This window comes from Pocillopora damicornis, chromosome 11, assembly GCF_964200805.1.
Source record: "Pocillopora damicornis chromosome 11, jaPocDami1.2, whole genome shotgun sequence".
Taxonomy (NCBI): Eukaryota; Metazoa; Cnidaria; class Anthozoa; order Scleractinia; family Pocilloporidae; genus Pocillopora; species Pocillopora damicornis.
In genome coordinates this window covers 6,745,276-6,766,810 of record NC_142680.1, presented here as the reverse complement: position 1 = coordinate 6,766,810, position 21,535 = coordinate 6,745,276, and the positions used below count along the sequence as shown (strand labels likewise).

The following is a 21,535-nucleotide window of genomic DNA, read 5'->3' as shown; positions in this document are numbered from 1 at the left end:
GAGCTAATGAGCCGAAAGATCCTTTTGTTAAAAACGTCCGTTTATTGGTCAAGTATTGTCGTGCGGGGGGACACCTGCGCCGTTGGTTTTTAAAGCGGTGGTCATTTCAGTGTATGCGTTGAAGACAGCAGGTGAAGTCCGACTCAAAAAAAAGAAAACTTTATCCGTAAACACTGGCAAACAAAAGCCGTAAAAGGGAGCGACATAAAAAAATTGAGATCCCCTCCAAAAACACAATCCAGTCGCCTGTTAAGTTTCAACTTAATAAGATCAAAAGAGCAAGGCTCCCCTTTGAAAAGGCATGAAAATAAAAGTAATCGACAGAGTATTTCGTAATGTATCGAGAGCACGCAACGGAATATAATGTATGGGGAGGTTTTATTAATCAGATTGCCTCTTATCTTAGAGCAACAACAATTTTAACAACAAATCAAGAGGTCGAATATCGTTGATTACTTACTAGAGGTGTTTTGAACTTGGCATGTCGCTATTTCCTCAAATTTTCCCCCGTGATATGTTCTTTAATCTCTTAATCAATGAACATACGCGCCTTTTAAGTGTAATTAAAACTTCGGGGTGATTTCAGACGTCGTGGAGTTTGTTTTATCATATAAATTCCCTTTTCACAAAAAGGAAGTCCCTTTGAGAGTTAGTCTTGTATTAAAACTCGCTTCCTGTCCAAAGTGAATTAATAATTCATTTTCGCCTTCCTTATGGCACCTTGAAGCGAATTCAAATTGCTTTATAATTTCATAAGGGAAATAATTGCACTCTCATTATAACACTTAAGCATTCGAAAATAAACAGAGCAAACAACGTTTGAAGTTCTTTGAATCACATTTGAAAAAATGAACTTTCCTCTTTAATGCATATGCTTGGACTTGTGTGTACTTTTTCCCGTCCGGTTTTGCTGCGTTTTATTCTCCGATCAAACATAAACTTCTTGGTTTAATTTCAAAAGAATAACAAAACAGGAGAGGACTGATAAACTCAAATAAACAGCTAAAAATCGATGACAACGCAGGTGGCCAAGCTAGAAACGTACCGTCGCTGCCTCCTAAACAGTTATTCATAGCGTATTTTTAAGATATATTGGGTTAGATTGAATTATTACGGCGACATTTTAACCTCCTGCCATTAAAACAAAATTAAATAAGCTTTTGCCGAGCGCCTCTCCGTTACATTGTCTCAACGAGTTAACAATTTTTTTTGGTCTATATTCATTTTGTTTTCCCGCATTGGAAAAATATCCGTTACACCCGAATCTTGAAAATAACCGTCCGTCTCTAATTCATTTGAAACCAGGCGTTTTTTTCTCTTTTTCCGAAAGTACAGAGTAATTTGTTGATGTTATCTACTAAGTCACCCCTCTAGAGCGCTGTAAATTTGATTTGTATAATTTAACATTAAAGTCAATTTTCTTCGCCTTTTGATATTCGTTGATATATCTTTATGTAAAAGTCGCCGCAACAGTTTCCTCGTCACACTTAGCGCTATCACGTTTCATTCGAGATTTTATCAGCTGTAGGTTTTTAGAACAAAGTCAAAACCCGGAGCGTTCAGCAAAGCTCATTAAGGTTTTAACGAGATAAAAAACATATATATATATATATATTGTAGGAAAAAAAGATGATTTTTCCAAAATTAGAAATGAGACTCAGTCATAAATGTTTTCGCTTTTGTCAACAATTCAAGCTAAGCCCAGTGTTTTGAACTGTATTTTCTATATTTTTCTTGAATTGAAAGAACTATTTACAAGCAGAAAATTAGGGCCTGAATTCACTTCAGTGCATCAACTACGTTGCATCCGGCAAGAAAATACATCCTTCTATTGTTTAGATACCAATTGCAAGTACTTTTCAGTTTGTGTTTTTTAGAACTAATAACCGAAAATTAGCTGTGAAATTTTGACCGGTACGAAGCGAGTTGATAACATAGTTTTCATGCTGTTAAAACTCGGTATGGTTTCAACTCCCATAGATGAGGTTAAACTTAATGATTATATTTCTTCCAACAACCATTGTCTTTGGGTGGTTTTCTACAAATAAGCTTATTCAATAACGGAAAGTGGGATTTTCATTCGAAAATCATATTAAAAAGCTTTCTTTCCCCTCTATCTGAGTAAATTACAGCTAAGTTCTCTTTATATGCGATGTCCGCAAAACTTTCTGGAGTCCACAGGACATCTCAAGCCATAATTTGTCAGTTTATTTTAAGAAATTAATTTCATTAATGTATATAATATACTCGATTCTCCAAAAGAACAAGTAGATTGATAAACTTCCAGAAAAATAAAAGGAAATAGATTCCAGGTTAGAAATACAACCTAATTTGTTACATGATTTCTAGAACGCGTGTTCCTTAGTGGAGAATATGCCTTCACACTGAGTCAATTAAACATCAGAGAATTGAGGAAGTTTCTAATTTGATTTTATTTTTTACCTAATGGATGATGCTTCTCATTTTACTCGTCCTTTCATCTCAAAATATAACTCAAAACAACCCGGGGCCTCGAATGGCTCGATAACTCGACCACGATAGCGTTGCAAATCTTTCTTTTCAAGTAAAAGCTTGCGTGCAGAGCCAACCTAAGATCCTGTTAACTCCTTCGATAACATCGACATAAGACTTGAAGCGATAACCAATTTTACGGTTTAGCTAACATTTAGCTTCCCTCTTAAGTAACGTCTCGAAGAGTTCATTGCCCATAGCAGCGGAAACTGTATTGTGACGCGGATTTTAAAATGGTATTTAATGCCAGTTTTCGCCTTCTTGTGTGTGGAAGATAAGCGAAAGCTGAGATAAGCAATTGATTTTCGTGTTCTTTACCTATATAAGAGGTGTTGCTATACTTCCTAAGGGTGGGCCGCTCGTAGTTATCCGATAACACAATACAAGACTCACATTTCTCTCTCCGTCAACCAAACTTACTTGTATATCGTAATAGCTTTACCGAGCTAGCAGTTAAACAAATAATGTGCAAGCAAAAATCGAGAAAAAAAAGACAGCTTTAAATGTACTATTGAGCCAAAGAAGAAAGAACGAGATAAATGGCTGTTAAAAAATACAAATGAAAGGCGAGAAGATAAGGATTCACACGCGTTCCTTATGAAAGAAAAATATTCTTTTAACGCAATATTATGCTATTGTTGTATATTGCATGCAAATTTTGAGCTTTATTCCTGTTAGCCTCTTCAACACGCACGATATTTTGGAAAAGCTAAACTAAACTACAGCAATGGAGCAGTTTGACATTCTACAAAGATGTTCTCAGTTAAAAATCGTTACATAACATTTGTAATTACAATTCCAATCACGAACAATCTATCAAAAGCCTAAAGTCTACCACCAATTAAAATTTAATAGGTACGTTTTTATTCATGCAATCCACCAGCTTCATCCCCCTTTCTTTTTTGCGTAAGATTTTTGCTTTAATTGAGTCGTGTCCAGGAGAAATATCATCTATTCTTGCAGTTTTGATCGCTTGCAGAATTGCAATTTGATTATAAAACAACTTCGAAAAGATGCTGGTATCAAATGCATCAACAGCACCTTTAAACCGCTAAATTTCCTAAACATGCATTAGCAGAATCAAGGGAATATAAATACAAAGTTAGACGGCAGACAATATTTAACGTTCCACGCAGATACGACTCAGATTTGAATCAGAAAAATGCGGCAAGTAAGATTGTTTCATGTCCTTTCAAAACTTAAGTAACAAGGCGAACTTTCTGTAACAAAAACAATGCAACAAGATGAAATAGTTTCAGCGGATTTTCTCTAATTTAAACACTACAAGATTTACTACAACAATGGCCAGACCGAAAGGTCTGTTTCAAATTAAAATCTTTTTTCAGGAGGTTACGCTCATTAAGTTACTTCAGGTGGCCTCGTGGGACAGGTTTGTAAGAATCGCTACGTACAAATTGAAAATAAATGACAAGGAACTTAAAACCATTGTGCGGTGTAAATTAAGCGAAATTTTTCATCGTGAATGGATCACTCAATTATCGGGTTCTTGTTAAAGGCAAATCGCATTTTCAAGTCGGTAGAAAAGGATAATCAGACAGGAAAAGTAAGAAAAATGATGTTCCACGGCATCTAATCCGCTTGATGACAAAACTACGGCACTCTCACATTTTCAGTTTTGTTTCAGAATATTTACAACGCACCGAGGAATCTCAGAAACAGACAGTTATTTTGTAACAAATGTTTATTAGCAACTCGTAGCTCAAACTCCATTCTTTCGCCATTAGTATGTTTACAAAGTTAGTCACGTACAGGGCTTGGGAAAACCGGGTTCAATAACAAAAGATTAGCAAAAGATTTTGGTTAACAGAGCTGGGCACCTGTGGTTGAAATTGGATGAATGAAAATGAATTAAAGGCTACTCGCGCCTGATCAATGGAGCAAATTTTGATATCTTTAAGATTACAACTCAACAATAGGCACATAAAAACCGCAGCAGAAAGAACAGATATTAATGTTAAAAGAACTTTTAAAGTATTAAAACAAAACCGGAATACTTCTCTCATTAATATCATATAATTTCATTCTCAACTTAACTTTGCTTTTGATTCGCATCGTATGATTATAAATTATAATTATTTGGCACAGCCTAAAAAGAAAGCCGCAAAAATGACTACAATGATTGGTTATTTTAAAAAAAAGGCTGAAAAGCCCAATTTCGTTGAAGAAACTACTTGTTGTAGGAGTTTCAAGAATCAAACACGTTCTAGTGTAGGAAATGATGCTCGACGTGACCAAACGCGAGCAACCACGCACGTTTTAGATCAAGAGGAAAACCGTGTCCTGTGTTTGATTTAATTCAAAGTAGGCCTGATAGCTTCTCAGCTTGTCAAAAATCACACAATTTTGATTTTTATGGATGTTTTTATATGTAAATGCGATCAATTAAAATCCACGTGGAAATGTGAGTCGAAGAGTAATATAATTTTCCCCTGAATAAGCCTAAAACAATAGCGAACATCAGTTATAATTACTAAAAGTGATAGTTGCTTCCAATTTGAAGGATAGAACGTGTCGCTGTTAGGTGTAGCAAATCATTCTTATTTTAATTTTTTTTGTTCAGTAAGTTGCGTATCGATAGTTTAAATGCTTATTTAATGATGAGCATGGTTAACTTCAACTAAAGCGAAGCTGGTAGACATAAGTGTGGTACTGAGACAGACAAAGTCATAAGGAGACTTGATGTTTTCTACCAATGTTGCCTTTGCAAGGTATTTTAATTCAGGTGGACACATCACACCAGGAAGAAGAACTTAAAAAGGAGGAGAAAGCTAAAAAAGCACTCAGAGGGGCTATTTCAGGAAGGAAAGAAATCTTTTTACATGATTTGTGCCTATACTCACAAACGAAAGCTCAACCAAAGCGCAAATGACGTGGGTACCAGCTCTCGGTATACGTAAAGGGGACAGACATGGAAAGGTTAAGAAAGGGGCAAGAAGAATTAACTAAACCAGCATAACACCAAGATAAACGAGGATGATTGTAGACAGAGAAGAATGATACAGATTGCAAATATAAAATTTAAAAGAGCCAGTCTCGATTTTTGAAGAAGCACGAACAGTGACCTATCAAAGTTAGAGCGCGACAGGTAAACGAAAGACCAATCCTTTAACTTATTGAATTTTTAAGAATTCCAAGCGATTTTAGGCGGTGGTAAGAGGTTCTAATAGTGGTGAATTTCACCGTATACTGCCTGAAAAGGCAGAAAGCTGCGTACCTCCTCCAGGTACGCTGCGTACCTCCTCCACGTATCATGAGTCCGCTTCAATTCTCGAATATTTTCATAATAAATTCACCTATCAAGATCATACATTGCCCCTGAATACGTTTGAAAATAATTGACATTGTTGTTGAGGAGAAACGCTCAAATAGATCATAGATAAGTCGGTAAAATGTCATTTAACACTTAAAGTTCCATGAGTGACCGAGATAGAATTTCTCCTCACTGTATCAAACAATAACAAGCAGACAAGTGACGAGAATGAAGAAAACTGTCAAGTAGAGGGTTCTCAGTAGATCCAATACCAAATTCTCCGAACTAATATCATAAAAATTGTACGGTAGACAGTAAAGAGAATTACTCATGAGATCTAGGAGTGAAAGGGTTAACGTGTGGACGGTTTAAACTGATGCTCATGTTCACTTAAATGGCTCAGAAAAGTCTATTACGTCCTCAAAAAGCAACTCAGACAGTTTTTGTAGCGAGACTGAAAATCGCTGTAACCGTGGAGACTAAAACAAAGAGCCCCTTTATCACGAAGAATCGTTATTGGATTCCCGCGAACATAACGAAGACTGAATTTTAGCGAAAGTGGTGTAAGAAAATAGTGGAATGTTTTTTTAGATAACGCCTATATAACAAACAGACCCTATATGCAGTGTCTGATCTAAAGCACGCCATTGCGAGATTGCCGCGGTATGACCAAATATGTTCCCTCCAAATACCTGTCCTGGGTCATTTAGGCGCACTTCAAATTTTGTTTGAAATGAAATAAGGAAATGTAATTTCACTGCGTACAAAATCTTCTCAAAACAATATTTTGGTTTAAATTTCGGAAGATTAAAAATGAAGCAAGTACCAAAATCCAGGGAATATGACGTACGTAAAAGGCTCAATTTTGCGAGGTTCCTGGGCACTAGTTTGAATAAACGCTATGGGGGGGGGTGGGGGTGGGGGGGAGGGTTGACTATGTCCCTCTGAAGATTGTTAACTGGGACACATCACCCCCCTAGCTGGAAATCCTAGATTAGACATGAAAGATGAAATTAGATGAAAGTCCCGGTGTCATGAACCATATTATTCAGCCCAATAAGAGCTTTTTCAAACGTTTACAAGAGAGACCAAGTAAAATAAACCTCAAGATACTAATTCTACGTTGAGGAATTTTTCAACCCAAAAATGCTAGAGTTGATGGCGAGGAGTTGCAAGTTCTCGATAAAAGCCTAATACAGGCGGTCTATCGATGCCTATAAAACCTCTTGCTGCTGTCAGTTATTCGCATAACGGCCCCTTCCAGGGCACAGCCGCCCATTACCACAACGGTAGCAGCTTATCGAAATAGTTATTGGAGTTGGGATGCAACGGTCCTCGATGTAAGGAATACTACGAGGTTTTTATTGAATTTTCAACCCCTGTGAGGTATATATTGCATTTCTAGTGGTCTAATTGGTTTAATCAATCCCAGTTATCAGCTCATAAACTGAAGTTTGACCTCATATGGAAAATAATTGCGCCCGGCGTCACAAACTGAGATTTTTCGGCGGGAAGCGAACACTTAACGGTTCTTCATGGCAATAAGAAAACATAGATTAAAAGAAAAGAAATATTATCCGATGTAATCTCAGTCACAATAGTAAAAGCTGCAAAGTTTTCCCCGAAAAAATACAGGTTTTACGATAAAGATTAAACAGCAATCAAACCCGAGCTGTTCACCTTTCAACATTTCGTGTTGACTTGCAAGTCCCGACGGAGCGAGGTTTGTAAACTTACTGAAGAAATTTCTTGGAAGATGTTGCTGCTTATCTTGAAATTTCTTCAGATATTTTTGTTCTTGCAAAAGTTCTTTCAGAAGTTCGCACAAACGACCACAATGGGTTTTCCTTCGTTCATCTTTACACAGCAAATCATGAACCTGGTAGGTGTTCAAAACGTCATTGAATAACTCGAGCTTAATTTTTAAGTCAAAACTTAATCATGATACTGGTCGCATTAATTGTTTTACCTGTAAATCCTCTAGAACAGTTTCAGCATATCAAAATGAAAGATGACATTGCCTACGTCACTAACTCCGCTTCAGACAGCAAGACGCTTCTAAAATTTGTACAACTATTGTACTTGTCAATGCGTTGGAACTCAAAAGCACTTGTAGGCATCCTCGAAAAAGTCTGTCCCTCATACCCATTTACGTTTCTTGGATTTGAAACTAAGGTATTCGGTGGAAATATTTCGGGTTTCTGAGTTGCTTCGTGCAAGACTCTCATTCAGCTTTATTTGTGAAACGCTGCGCAAGTCACGTGATTATTTGTCGTTTTGCAATCAAAGTTGCATTTACTTCCGGTCGTTTTTGACATCGCGCCGGCTACATCAAAGGAATTTTTAAGAAGTTTACTCATTATGCCTGTATTATGCTACATGCTTTGACCAGGTATTATGCTTAAGCTATTTGCCATGACATATCCAACGCGCGCGAATGGAGTAAGCTTTTTCCGAGGAAATTTACCAATCCTAAAAGTTCTTGTCATCTGGAGGTCTGGGTTCAAAGCCCTTCACCCTGCCACCCATTGGATTTTTTTTTGGTCACCCAGAATTCAACACCTTAGCGACGTTTATAGTTCAAAGCCAACCAGGCTGCTTCCTACCAGTTGGGGTTCTTAAAATACTCTGTTTATGTTAAATACAATGTTGATCAGTTCTAGTTTGTTTGAATTTGACGGCCGCAAGTTTATAAATTTGAAACTGTTTAGTGTTATGTCCAGTTAATAAAGTCCTTATAGTTATTATCTTTATTATTATTATTATTATTATCAGTTAGCGTCTGATTGGTTGATAAAACAAGATAGGCAGTGACTTTTTGCGCAAACTCGAATATAATAATTGTAGCAATCGCAACCATACAACCCAAGAGGATTGTAGTCTTGGGGACAAGCCTTTAATTTCCGAGCGTCAACCCCTTTTAGAATAGATTTCATTTTAAAACCTTATTTGCCACGAAAAGTCATATTTCCGTCAAGTCAGCCAGCGAATAGCGGCCTAATGAATGTCAGCGGCCTATGATGTATATTGAATTCTTACAATGTTAGTTCAGAGAATCTAATATTGGATCAACTGATCAACCCTAAATTGATATTTTTTCTTTATTCTCATCACTTGTCTGATTGATATTGTATTGATATTGTAAGGAGAAATTCTGTCTTGGTCACTCTTGGGTTAATTCCAGAACGTCTTTTGGAGTAAATGATTTGATCATGAATCCATGTATTTTTCGACCAAATTGTTTGCGCTTCTTTTTAAGTTTTTTCCCTTTTCTAACCAAGTTACCGTGCCTACTTTTTATTCCAGATATTACCTACTTACAAAACCTTTCTTATGATCTGACTGATAAAAACAATTCTCCCTTCCAAATGTTACACATTTTCCTCGAATATGATGTAGGAGAATTTGGTGTTACATCACGGTAGCACCAACTTCGTTCCCAGGGTATGTCTTCTTGACGCTCTTTCTCTCTCTTTCTCTCGTTCCAGAAGGAATAAAAGAGACTTAAGAACATGTAATGGTAAAGTTTTTTTACCACGATCACTTGCTCAGGAAATCAAGCTACTTGTTTATGATTTATGGGAGATAAAGGAGTAAAAAAAAAACAACTCTTTCTATAGATACTATTTATGACTTTAGAAATTGTGAGCCATTGAAAAAGACAAAACCTTAATCATATGTTGCATGAGTGTGTTTTGCTCCTTTGAAAGACCAAAGTTAAAAAGAAAAAAATTATCTCGCTGATTATGAGGCAGCATATGGTTAAGCTGACTCTGATTACAAAACCGGACATCGTACACATGTTCATTATTGTGCTTCGGTTTGCACTCATGGTGCAAAAATCTCCAGGAATCTTTGTTACATTTGTCAATCTTTCACTGAGTATTGCGTCTTCTCTTTTCATTTTATGTCTTAACCAGCTTATTTTTGGCTGATGAAGTTTGGCGTGAACTAGGGAGCTGATAATTTCATCGTACACCCGCCGTTTGGCAACAATGTATCGAAATTAACATTTCAAACGACGGTTCCAAAATAGCCATTTATTTCGTAACAAAAACCCTCAATCAATTATTGCGCATCAAGCCCTTTTTCTTTTATTTACCTTCTGGTGTCCAACTGAATAGAGAAAGAGCTTTTGAAAAGCGCTTTTATAAAAGATGTGTGTGAAGTTTCTGAATGAAGCGAAGAAATAAAGGGCTTTTCATTTAATGGAAAGACCAGTCAACGTTTAGTTGACAAGTTTCTGTACATTTGACTGGTTTTCAGACTCCACAGCAAATTATGAAATCTTCTTAGCTTGTTTGCGATTTAATAAGTTAGATATTTATTTAACTTTTGACATAAAACCTTTAACTGCTATAATATGCGTTTACCACCCGGAGAGCCATAGAATACAAACTTTAACAATGATTTTCTTGGATTTCTCATTTGAAAACTAGGAAAAATTGCAGATTTAAAACATTTTGCTGGGTATATTGTATCCTTCGCCTAATACCTTAAAACATTTGTCATTTTAACTCAGGCTTTTATTGAATTTTTTACTCTAGATTTTGCTCTCTTTATTTTTTCATAATTAGCAGGCTTTGCCACCTAAAGAGCTATAGAATATACATTTGACAAATCTTCTTAAATTTCACACTTGGAAATTGAAATAATTGAAAACAGAGGCGCGCCATGTATGTGAGTTAATACCTTTCGTTTCAATGGTGACACTTACAAAATTTCATTCTTAGGATTGAAAGTGTGACCCAACTTTTTCAACATAATACAGAACACCACGTGAAAGAACCGCTCAATAACTGTTATTTGAATGGTTAATTTTTTATCACAATTTTGAACATAAAAGCAAGAATTGATCATTTTGTAAGAACATCGGACAATCTTGTCTGGTGAACAATTCCGGCTCCAAAGAAGAGTCGGTTACGATTCCAATATTTTCATGTTTCATCTGTGATGTAGCATTACAAATATCATTCGATGAAATGAATTTTCTCCTGGCTCCAAATATACTTTGTTGAGTCAAATAACACAACATCGTGTCAAATAAACAAACAACGTTGTCGAAAAGTTTTAATGTTATATTTCCGTGCAAACATTGCGGGTGTGTTGAAGTTCTACTGCTCACAAAGATTGTGCAAGTTAATGTCAGGCATCAACAACTTCTCAGATAGTCTTTATAGTTAATTACTGCAAATTAAAGAAACTGTTTTACAAGCCTTCACCGACTGCAACACCTGCTTGTCAGAAAATTTGTTTATGCGGAGCGTTTGGCAAACAAGACCAAACTTCTGGAGATAAACGCTTAATGCAATACACCGATGACCAACCATCTTATAGGAATTTGTGGGAGACGAACAGAAAACCTCTCGTGTCTCAAAACCACGAGCTGTTTTTAAGTCTCTTTTCTTTTCAATGGTTTTTTAGACTCCTTTCTCTTCCATTGTCATGTAAAAGTTTGTCTTTATAAGAAACACGGCCATGAACTAAACGCACAACATGAATAATTTATCAAACCGAAACATCCTTGCCTTTGATGAGTTCTATTGTTGTTGTAAAGCAGACATGTCGAATGCATGCTTGTTGTTTAAAAAATTATAAAAAATCTGACTTCTGTTTATTTTGATATTGCAAATAAAAACATTTCATACCGAAGTGAAAGCAAAAATTAATGGTTGAATCAAAAACGCAAAATAATGGCCCGTGTTCATCCATAACAACAACTTCATTTGTTTTATGCAAGGATCTAAAGAAAACTTTCACCGCGACCGCATAAACGAGCGCTATTGTTTCGAAAGTAGGCTTTATTAATTATTCAACCATGAATTTTGTGAGAGAATATAGCCAGAAAATGCAACCTTCCAGGTGAAAGTAACGAACGATTTTAAAGCTATTTCAGGTCACATAGTTTAGCTATTTAAAGAGAATCGTCAATTTAAATTGAAAGCCGTCGAAGCTCTCGCCGGAAAGTATAAAGAACTGAAAGAAGACGACATGAAATGAACAATTTGTGACACACGCTCTCGCCACTTGAGCTCACATTAAACATTAATTAAACACAAAAGAGCCTTTTGTTTTGTGTCTCAGCATAAAAGCAAGACGCAAGACTCTGTCAACCGGTATTATCAAGGTCGTTTATGAGAAGCTATCTAGCACTAGCAAGGCAGGACGCTTATGTTGCGTCGAAGCTAATTGAAGTGAATTTGTTTGAGAAATTGATGTCCCACTGTGAGACGCAATTTCACGGAAGTTTTTGAGGCATTCAAAAGCTAGTGAAGTGAGAGGCAGCATCATTTACTCTAACTTCAGCGGTGGAGAAAGGTGACTAAGCGTAGAAATCTTCCTAGAGAGAAGCCATCGAAGGATAAGATGTCCAGCCTTGAAAATCACATAAAACGGCCAATGAACGCTTTCATGATATGGTCCAGTCGCAAACGCCGGGAATTAGCGCGTGAAAATCCTAAACTTCATAACTCGCAAATCAGCAAGATTCTTGGCTCGGAGTGGAGAAAACTCACCGAGGAGGAAAAACAAAAGTTTTTCGCACAAGCCAAACTATTGAGCGAGCTCCACATGATAGAACATCCTGATTACAAGTACAGACCGAAGAGACGGCCCAAGAAAAAGTACTTGAAACACAACCTGAGCCTCAACCAAGCGTCCTGTTCGTTCGTACCGTGTGTTTGCCACGAGTCCTCTGCGGCGCCGCAAGAGAACGATCAGCTGGGGGAAAATCCTGAACATTTCAATGGAAATGAAGATTTTAAAAGTGGTGAAGTCCCTGTTAAGAAGGAGGAAACTGAATATGAAGACCAAAGTTGTCTTCTCGCTTCGCGACCAGAAAGCGCTCCTAGCAAAGAGGAAAATTTTGAAGACCTCCCTTCGCATGTACAGTTGAGATCCTCGTCATATTTGCACAAGGATAACTGTAAGGCAAGCAGAAACATAGGTGGTCAAGAGAAGATTCATCATCGGAGATTTACGGATGAGTTAAGTTTCCGAGAACATCGAGTGCCGTTGTCGAGAGGTTGCCATTCTATGACGTTTCACTCAACACCATTTCAAAGTCAGCGCCACTTTTTGCAAAGTCACATCCCTGGTGAGAGGGAAGTGATGCAAATACTTCCTTACCTCCCTCCTGTTAGATGTGGCTGCTGCCTTCCTCCAGAAAGGCTTCCAACCGAAAATGAATTTTCACTCGGGCCACACGATACCCCATATGTTATTGTTGAACCAAGAAGTCAATACTTTTACGAAGGAAGATGGTGAAAAATGTACATAAAGATTGTTGCAAACTGCCTGAAGATCTTGCTGATATAACAGTCCCATAACCTGATTTAATATCTCTCGATTAGCGCTGTAAACAGTTCTATTCAAAACGTTTTTGTTTGTAGTTGCGAAAACTCAAATTCAGCGCACAAGGGTGGTTTTTGTTTTCTACAAAGGGTTGCAGAGAGATCTTGAAAGGTTCTAGAATAATTTGACTTTTCCATTTTATTTTTTTCATATTACATTACAACGTTTGGTTTCGGTGAAGACTTCCGCTCTGAGAAGAAAAAAAAAACCGTTCTCTCATCGATTAGATTACGGAATTTTCTAAATTCACAGGTTGCAACATATATTTGCACAAATTAAATATAAAATAAACGGCAATTGAATATATTATGACCTTTAAGAGAACAACAAGTATTCGCTAACAAGAGCGAGAGATGGGAAATAAGAAACACGTTCCCAAAACAAAAATCAAACATGTATTACTAGTAATACACGAGCTATAAAGGGTGAATTCACTTCATTGAATTTTACGTAATTTCGATAAGTGTCCGAAAGGCTGCAGTTGGTTTTAGGTAACCATTGTTTACCACCAATAGGTATGATGAATTTTTGCATTAACAGGTACTATTGTCTAGTTCTTTTGTTTTCTTTTTTTTTGTTTTGTTTTGTTTTTTTAATTTATTGTTCTTCTTCGAAATTTAAGAGCAAACAAACACTCATCTACGGCGAAAATATTTTGGTTTTGTTTGTTATTAAAGAAGAAAATAAACCTAATCAGGTAAAAACCTTCAACGACAGAAAAAAGACAAAAAATTCTTCAAGGTCCGAGTTTACATGATATTTTTTGAAATTCTAAAATTTACTTAAAATGATCACCGTGAAGAAAAAAAAATACCATTGTTTTAATTGCCACGACAACACGAAGTGTCAATGGTACTTGTGAAGTTTTCTTTTGGATAAAAAGTTCACTATGGAATCAAACCAACTGTATACAATAGAAAGGAAACTCATAAACCCTAAGCGTTGCAGGTGGCTTTGAAGTCAATTAAAGGCTGTTAACAACGCCTCGTTCTCTCAGCCATTAAAATGTTTTCCTTTGTGTAAAGTGCCTTTGTCTAACGGCAGTTTTCCTGGCGATATTTAAGTAGACATGTATAGAGTATGCGAAATAAAATAAGTAAATAAATCAAAGGAAAAAAACAAACGGAGGATCGAGGGAATGCCCAGGAGGAATATATGGTCTAAAACTGAACTAAAACATAACTAAAACTGCTAGCATAATCAGTGCATTTTTAGTTTTTTTTAAAGAGAATATAACCAGAGTTATGACTTGTTTGGTCACTAAGATTAATTATTTTCAAGTTCGGTCTATGATCCAGTCTACTTTCGGTTTTGCAATGTCTAGCGTTCGTCGTCTGGAGGACTAGGCACACCGGATGTAAAGACTAATTCGGTCCCAGTTCCTACCTTCACAAGCAACAAAATGGCGTCAGAGAAACGCGATACTTACATCGTACATTTGACACGTTAATTCATCGTTACTAGTCTGGAATAAAGTGCAGCAGCTAACAGTATTGAAAAATAAAAGCACATATTTAGCTTTATAAACGATAAATATTTAATTTGGACTTTATATTGTTTCTTTTTTGAAAGCATATGTTAAAGAAAAGTAGTGCATCATGGTACGCTACTTTTACTAACACAATCCATATGGGTCTAGGCGGGCAGTGCTCTCTGGATCCGTCTCTCCCTGTCCATTTTCTTTATAAGTAAAGGCGCGGAAGAAATATCAGAGACCATGAAAACTTTGGAAAAGTTGTGTTTTCTTCTGAGATATTCTATCTTTGTTTTCTTACTTAACGTGCGACCAATTGACTCAGTCAAGCCAAAGTTATAGTATTTTCACCAGCCAAGAAATGATAGACGGCGTATTATAAACTTTAGTGTCCCTGAAAAAACTGATTATCATCTTGAATCAGCTACAGGCTTACCATTCTGCTGCTAAAATAGAATAATTGGTTTATTAATCTTTTAGCGATAATTTTATCTCTAAGAAGGCATTTTCGGAGAGGGGGGAGGGGGAGGGAATTTCTAACAAAAATAACAGGATGTTCCCCACCGTCCTTCTTGTGATAATAAACAATTACAGATTTTTTTTCTCACTTGGTGTCCCCCCACCCTTCCCCCCCCCCCCCCCCCATGTCTGCTTTTTCATCGTCGGACGAAAAGAGGATCCAAACTTAGAAACAAATAGGGTAATTCTTTGTTCATTTTCAGAGCTGTTCCTACTTCAGCTGCACAGCGACAGACTGTATGTACACTGTAGAGGTACAGTTCCCGCAAAAATGGTCCAGAATGATTGATCCTTCCAACTACAATGTCAGTTTTAGTATGCTCTCTTTCTTCACTTAAATTTCTGATGCTAAAGGTACGTTTAATACTTAGCTCCGATCGAGAATTTAATCGGAGAGTGACGATTTGGGGTGCGTGAATTGTTCACCTTAACTCGTCACGCAACCTACTTTCCGCTCCTCTCTGAAATTCGGCTTCCATTCTTGACGATTTTTTTCTTCAACGTCCAGGAAAAAAAAGAAAGAATTGCCTTGCCCGCTTGAGTTTTCATTGAAAGCGACAAGAAGGACATTTAATCAGATCAAATTGTTTAGAGTAGAACAAAGGAAATCGCGCTTGAAGAAGAAGCTCCTTAAATGGCAAGTTGCACAGAGTTACCTGATAGAAGGAAAACAAAACTTCTACATCTTGAAAAAAGAGGATGTAGATTACAATTTGGAGCCGATTTACAAACTTGTGGAAGTTCCGTCGATGTACTTCGGCAAATTCGGGTTAAAAATTTTGGCAACGGTGTATTCTTGATGTAAACTGACGCATACCGTCATCTGTCAATGCGTGATCAGCTCTCGAAATATAAATGGAATTTTTTAACCTGACCTAACCACAAGTACTACACCATCCTGATGGGCCAGGACACCGTACACAAGCAGTTCACACCATCCACTTGGGCCACGACACTGCGCAATAGCAACACACCGTCTAATTGGGCATGACGTTGTACACAAGCACCACAACGTCCAATTGGGTGACAAAGTCATACACAAGCACCTCACGGTTCACAAAGGCCACGACACTGTGCACAAGCACCACTCCATGCACTTAGGTCACGACGTTGTACACAAGCACCACACCATCCACTTGGGCCACAACACTGTCCACAAGCACCACGCCATCCAACTGGGCCACGACACCATACACAAACTAGTTCAACACCACCACACCATCCAGCACCAAATCTTCCAACACTAATAAACAAGTTTTATTTTGATGCTACATATGATGCCATTTTAATTAGTTCTTTTGTTATTTGTTTTTTATCTGGGTTGTTCCTGTTGATTTTAAGCTCGCAGGTCTACATTTTTTAAAAGAAGGATCTATTAAGTAATTATTATATTATTTTTTTAAATTAAACATCTCGAATATCATTAGGATTAATTATTTTTGTATAGTGTCATCTATGTCCCCTATCATAACCGCTTCATTCCGCCGTCATTTCTTAATCTGTTTGTCACCAATAACCTCATGCACTTGTATAACACCAGACACACAAAGATTGGTGGTTTGGCAAAAGAAATGTTCCTAATAAACGCATATCACTTACATGCATATACTTATGTTGTATTTTGTCGCTCTCATTAAAAAAAGCAGTATTCACTTGTTTTGTATATATCAATTATTATTATTATTATAACTATTATTATCATTCCATCATCTAACGAACTGAATTTAATGCTCTCCTATTCAATTTTGCAGCATTGATTTTAGATGAAATTTTATAGCAGAAGCAAAAGTTTTTTGCTAATCAGGACATGATTTAAGCTTATGTTTAGTTTATTAACCTTTATACTCTAACATCAGTATGCATTTTCTCCATTCTGCTCTCTATATATTTCCCAAGGTGCCGATAAGGAGAATTTGATTAACAATCAAGAGCTTCTTTAGTTGGTGATCATTTCTTGTATTCTTGTGATTATAATGTGATTCAGGGCTGAAAAGGTAGGGAGAAATAAGATGCTAATCAGGTTTAGGGTTCAAAGGTTAAGCACAGAGGTTATAACACAGTAGCGATTGATTTGGTGATCAAATTATCACAAATTTATGGATGAATTTTTTCAGTTTTAGTTTGCATGGTTTAACAGTGATGCAATGTAGAATAAGGAAACAATACCTTTAGCTACTGTAATTTTGATCTTAGTTTTCAATGATTTGTTACTAGGGAAGGTAAAACTGGCAACTTCTTGTCAATTTTTTGAAGTTGTCCATTTTCATTTGCAGAAGAGACCCTGTTCCAAACTACTGGCCGTTCTAATGCCATAAACGCACCAACTTGGATTGAAATATGCCAACACATTGCAGTGTTTTCTGGAGTAAATTTGAAATTCTGTTGTATTAAACAAGTGGTATACGTAGCAAACGCACATATACAGATAATCAATGTTACAAAATTCGTTTTTGTAGCGATTAAAAGAGACATGCCTGTTTTATGAGTGGAGGCATCATTGACTGGTTAATTATGCATTCATCAATTTTAAGCATCAACATCCACCTACCAGGCATCTGAACTTTTGAGGATTGGTGTGTTCAAATCCCCCCAGCAACTGTGACTTCGTTTAAGAAATTTTTTTCCGAGACATCTGCTTGCGAAAGTGAACTTTTTACCTTTAAACATCTCCATATTAAAAAATAAAACATGTATGTTCCGCTGGAAAGAAATAACACCCTGCCCCACCCAGTTTTAATTCCCTACCCTGACAGTCAAATGCATCTGGGTTGCCCAGCCAGCGGGGGTGGGGGGGGGGGGGGATAAAGGAGAGGAGAATGTTGAAGCTTCGAATCGGTTGGTGCATTATTACAGTCCCTTTAATATAAGTGTTATCCATCACCCCTCAACACTGAATATCTTCTTTATCAGGTGAAAAACTCCTTCCTATGGTGTGTGACCGAAGAAACCACGTTGAAAGAGTAGGATAGTTTTCATTGATGACAACTTTCGGCCCTTCTTCCCTGAAGACCCAGAGACTGATTTACAAAATTACTGACTTTTGACGTGAGCATCTGTTTATAGATGTATATTTACGTTTTTGTTCAATGTCCTATAATCATTTTATTCGCTTCTTTTCCAGACACCGCAAAGACAACGAGCTGACACAGAGCAGCCTGACTTAACGACTAACTGACACAGAGTATCCTGACGTAACGCGCCAAACTGACACAGAGCAGCCTGACTTAACGCACAAACTGACACAGGGCACCCTGACTTAACACGCCAAACTAACTCAGAGCAGCCTGACTTAGCACACAAACTGACACCGCGAAGCCTGACTTAACGCACCAAACTAACACAGAGCTCCCTGACATAACGAACAAATTGATACAAAGCAGCCTGACGTAGCTCACCAAACTGACACAAGGCAGCCTGACTTGACGCACAAACTGAAACAGAGCACCCAGACTTGACGCACCAAACTGACAGAGTACCCTGACTTAACGCACCAAACTGACACAGAGAAGCCTGACTTAACGCCCCAAACTGACTCAGAGCAACCTGACTAAAAGTACCAAACTGATACAGCAGCCTGCCTGAAGTAACGCACCAAACTGACACAGAGCAGCCTGACCTAATGCAGCAAACTGACTCGGAGCACCCTGACTTAACGCATCAAACTGACTTCGCCAAAGTGTTGATTACACTAACTACACACGCTAAATAAACCCATTTTCAGTAATTTACTACACCTACTGCACCTAGTAAACTGACCCAGCCATTTTCTCTGACTACAGTGAAAGCATCAGATGGAGGCTAAATATGCAGGTTTATGGAGATTTTTCCCACATTGCAAGTTCGTGCCCCTATCACCTTTGCGATTTTGGGGGTGAACCGGTGAAGGTGGGGGCGAACGTGCAATGGGGCGAAATCTTCAGATACCAATATATTTTGTTCTCACACCACCTTTACTAACTACACTGATAGCGCTGATTGTGCCGAGTAGAGTAACGAAACAGAGTTACCGGGTAAGCTGACTTACGATTCAGGTTTCTGGAAAACAAGAAGATTTCGAAATCTTTACTTTTTCTTCATAGATCAAATCAGTCCGATAAAGACGCCTCGGTAAAGAGAAGTGGTATCAGCTCTGTATCTATCGACTAAGCCATTCGAAGAAACCGTCAAAAAACCGCTCATTCGAGAATAGTCGGGAGTGTTCGGACTTACTTCGGGAATCGGAAATTGACCATGCCCAAGTGGTCGTGGATACCAGCGAGTGTGTAAGGCGGGAAAATGCGAAAACAAAGACTCTCGTGTTAATTGGTTGATGTCAGAGAGGTTGCACGCTCCTCCTGGTCGCTTTCCGCGTCTCCAAACCTCAGAGTAACCTCGTTTTAAAGCTGTCTCTTCTTCTCTCGCTCAAAGTAGTAAGAAGAACAAAGAGACTGGAAACGAGTTTGACCTGAATGCGTAGGTGTGCCGTAGTAGTTGCAACCGACTGAATTGAACAACATCTGTGCAGGTCCTCAATACGCTTGTGAATCAATGGCCACACTACACATAAATTGACATGGCGGAAATTTTAGATAAGTTGAAAGCCATTATATCCTTTATTCATTTCAACAGCTAATTAGAAATCCAAATTTTATAACACACACAACCCACAATTCTTCCTTACGCTCGGACGAAGGGCTAACGCTCGACACGTAAGTTTTTAAACTTTTACAAACAAGTTACATTATCAACTCAGTCGTTAAAACCAGATTATCTTGTTAAACTTCACCACTGACGCAGCACCATAGTTTATATACTGAGAAACTTACCCCTTTTAAACAGAAATTGTCTTGAGGACCGCAGCACACATATCTACATAATTAAAGTGAATGTATTCCGAGCAAGTGTGTAGGATAAAACTAAGGTGTGCAAACCTGCAAATGTGTTTTGTGCCCCTGATAAAGAGACAGTCTGAGGCGAAAGTTTTAAGGTTAAAAGCCCTCTGTTTACGTCTTAACCCACGCAGAGAGCCGTGCTCCTTCCTAATTTTTATAAAATAATTCGCCATTTTAGTGTAGTGTAGTTGTGGTGTCACGCGTGAGCCCACGAAAATGTTTGACATGCGCAGACCTCTCTCAGCTCTTTCGTAGGAACCACAAAACGCTCTTGACACTAACATTGTTAAAATTAGTGTATTATACGAACACGCTCGGGTATGTAGGCAAGCTGCAGCAGACCAGACAGTGTCAAGGGCTGCCAACCAGATAAAAAGAAGATACGACAATATTTATTTTAAAACTGCATGACACATTTCGATTATTAAAAGAATTATGTGTCAGAATAAAAAATTTTCCAAATATATGAAGCCTGACTGATTTCATTCTGGGATATTGAAATGTGATGGGAGCTGAAACGCGGGGGAAAACTAGGAGCAAAGTGTACGCAAATCTGGCGCACATTGGGCGCAAGCTGCGCGCAAAAATGGTCCAGTTACCGCCGCTCCCCTGATCTGGTCTGTGTTTCTTCCCACTTTCAGGAGAGGGCTGATTATCCTGTCCAGGCGCACATACGAACTTGTCAGAATAAAAAAACGCCCGACAATATAGTTTCCTGCCATTAAGAGCTTCATTTGTCTCAAACTATGTATCAAAGACTAAACATTTTACCACTAACAAGTTGATTTATCTCATCATAAGGAATACGGAAGAGATTAGCCCCAAAGCAATAATGATCACTTCAGCGAAAGAGTTATGTAGGTTCTCGAAACCTCGGATCAAACTACCTTGCTTACGTCGGAAGTTCAAGTGGGAAGTGAACTTTTCTTGATTGTCATTTTGCGTTTTTTTGGACCACTTCAAACAGCTTATTGTACCAACAGTATTTAGTCTTCACAGCCTTGGCGGAGCGTTTTTTGCTAGTGAAAATTGTCAAACATATTCGTCCGAATGAATGGTTTTAAGTTCATTAGAAATGCGCTGAGAGATATTTAGTTTGAGTTTCAGAAGAAGGAAGACATGTTCCGTTTTCAAAGTGTCCCAGATTTTTAGTTGCACAGATCTGCAGTATACTGAGTATGCCTCAGATTAAATTGACCGACTTGACGTCATTTAATAATCCACCCTCGTTGCTAAGGAACCAATTAAGAATTCTAGATTCATTCCCTGAAAGTTTTCTTGACAGGCCGCGTGAGAGGTCTTATTTTTATCATTCGGCTCGGGTGATAAAGAGTTGTTTCAACTGAGGAAGTGTTGAGCCGCTTTTGTTTCGTGAAAGCCATTAAAGAGTCAAATGAATATGTCTTAGATCACATACAAAAAATATTGATATACGTGAAAGGGTGCAAAATTTCGGAATGATTACGGAAACCATTGATAAAATGAGTTTTACGAATTTTTAAGCGTCCTAAGTTAAAATAAAGATGAATTTCTGAC

General features: G+C 37.7%; 1 protein-coding gene across 1 annotated transcript; it reads left to right on the top strand.

Moving 5' to 3' along the window:
* The first annotated feature begins 10,973 nt into the window (after positions 1-10,973).
* Positions 10,974-14,258, top strand: LOC113670434 (uncharacterized). Its single transcript, XM_027186574.2, has one exon. The coding sequence runs from the start codon at positions 12,149-12,151 to the stop codon at positions 13,046-13,048; it is 900 nt and encodes a 299-aa protein (XP_027042375.2). The 5' UTR covers positions 10,974-12,148; the 3' UTR covers positions 13,049-14,258.
* The last annotated feature ends 7,277 nt before the right edge of the window (positions 14,259-21,535 follow it).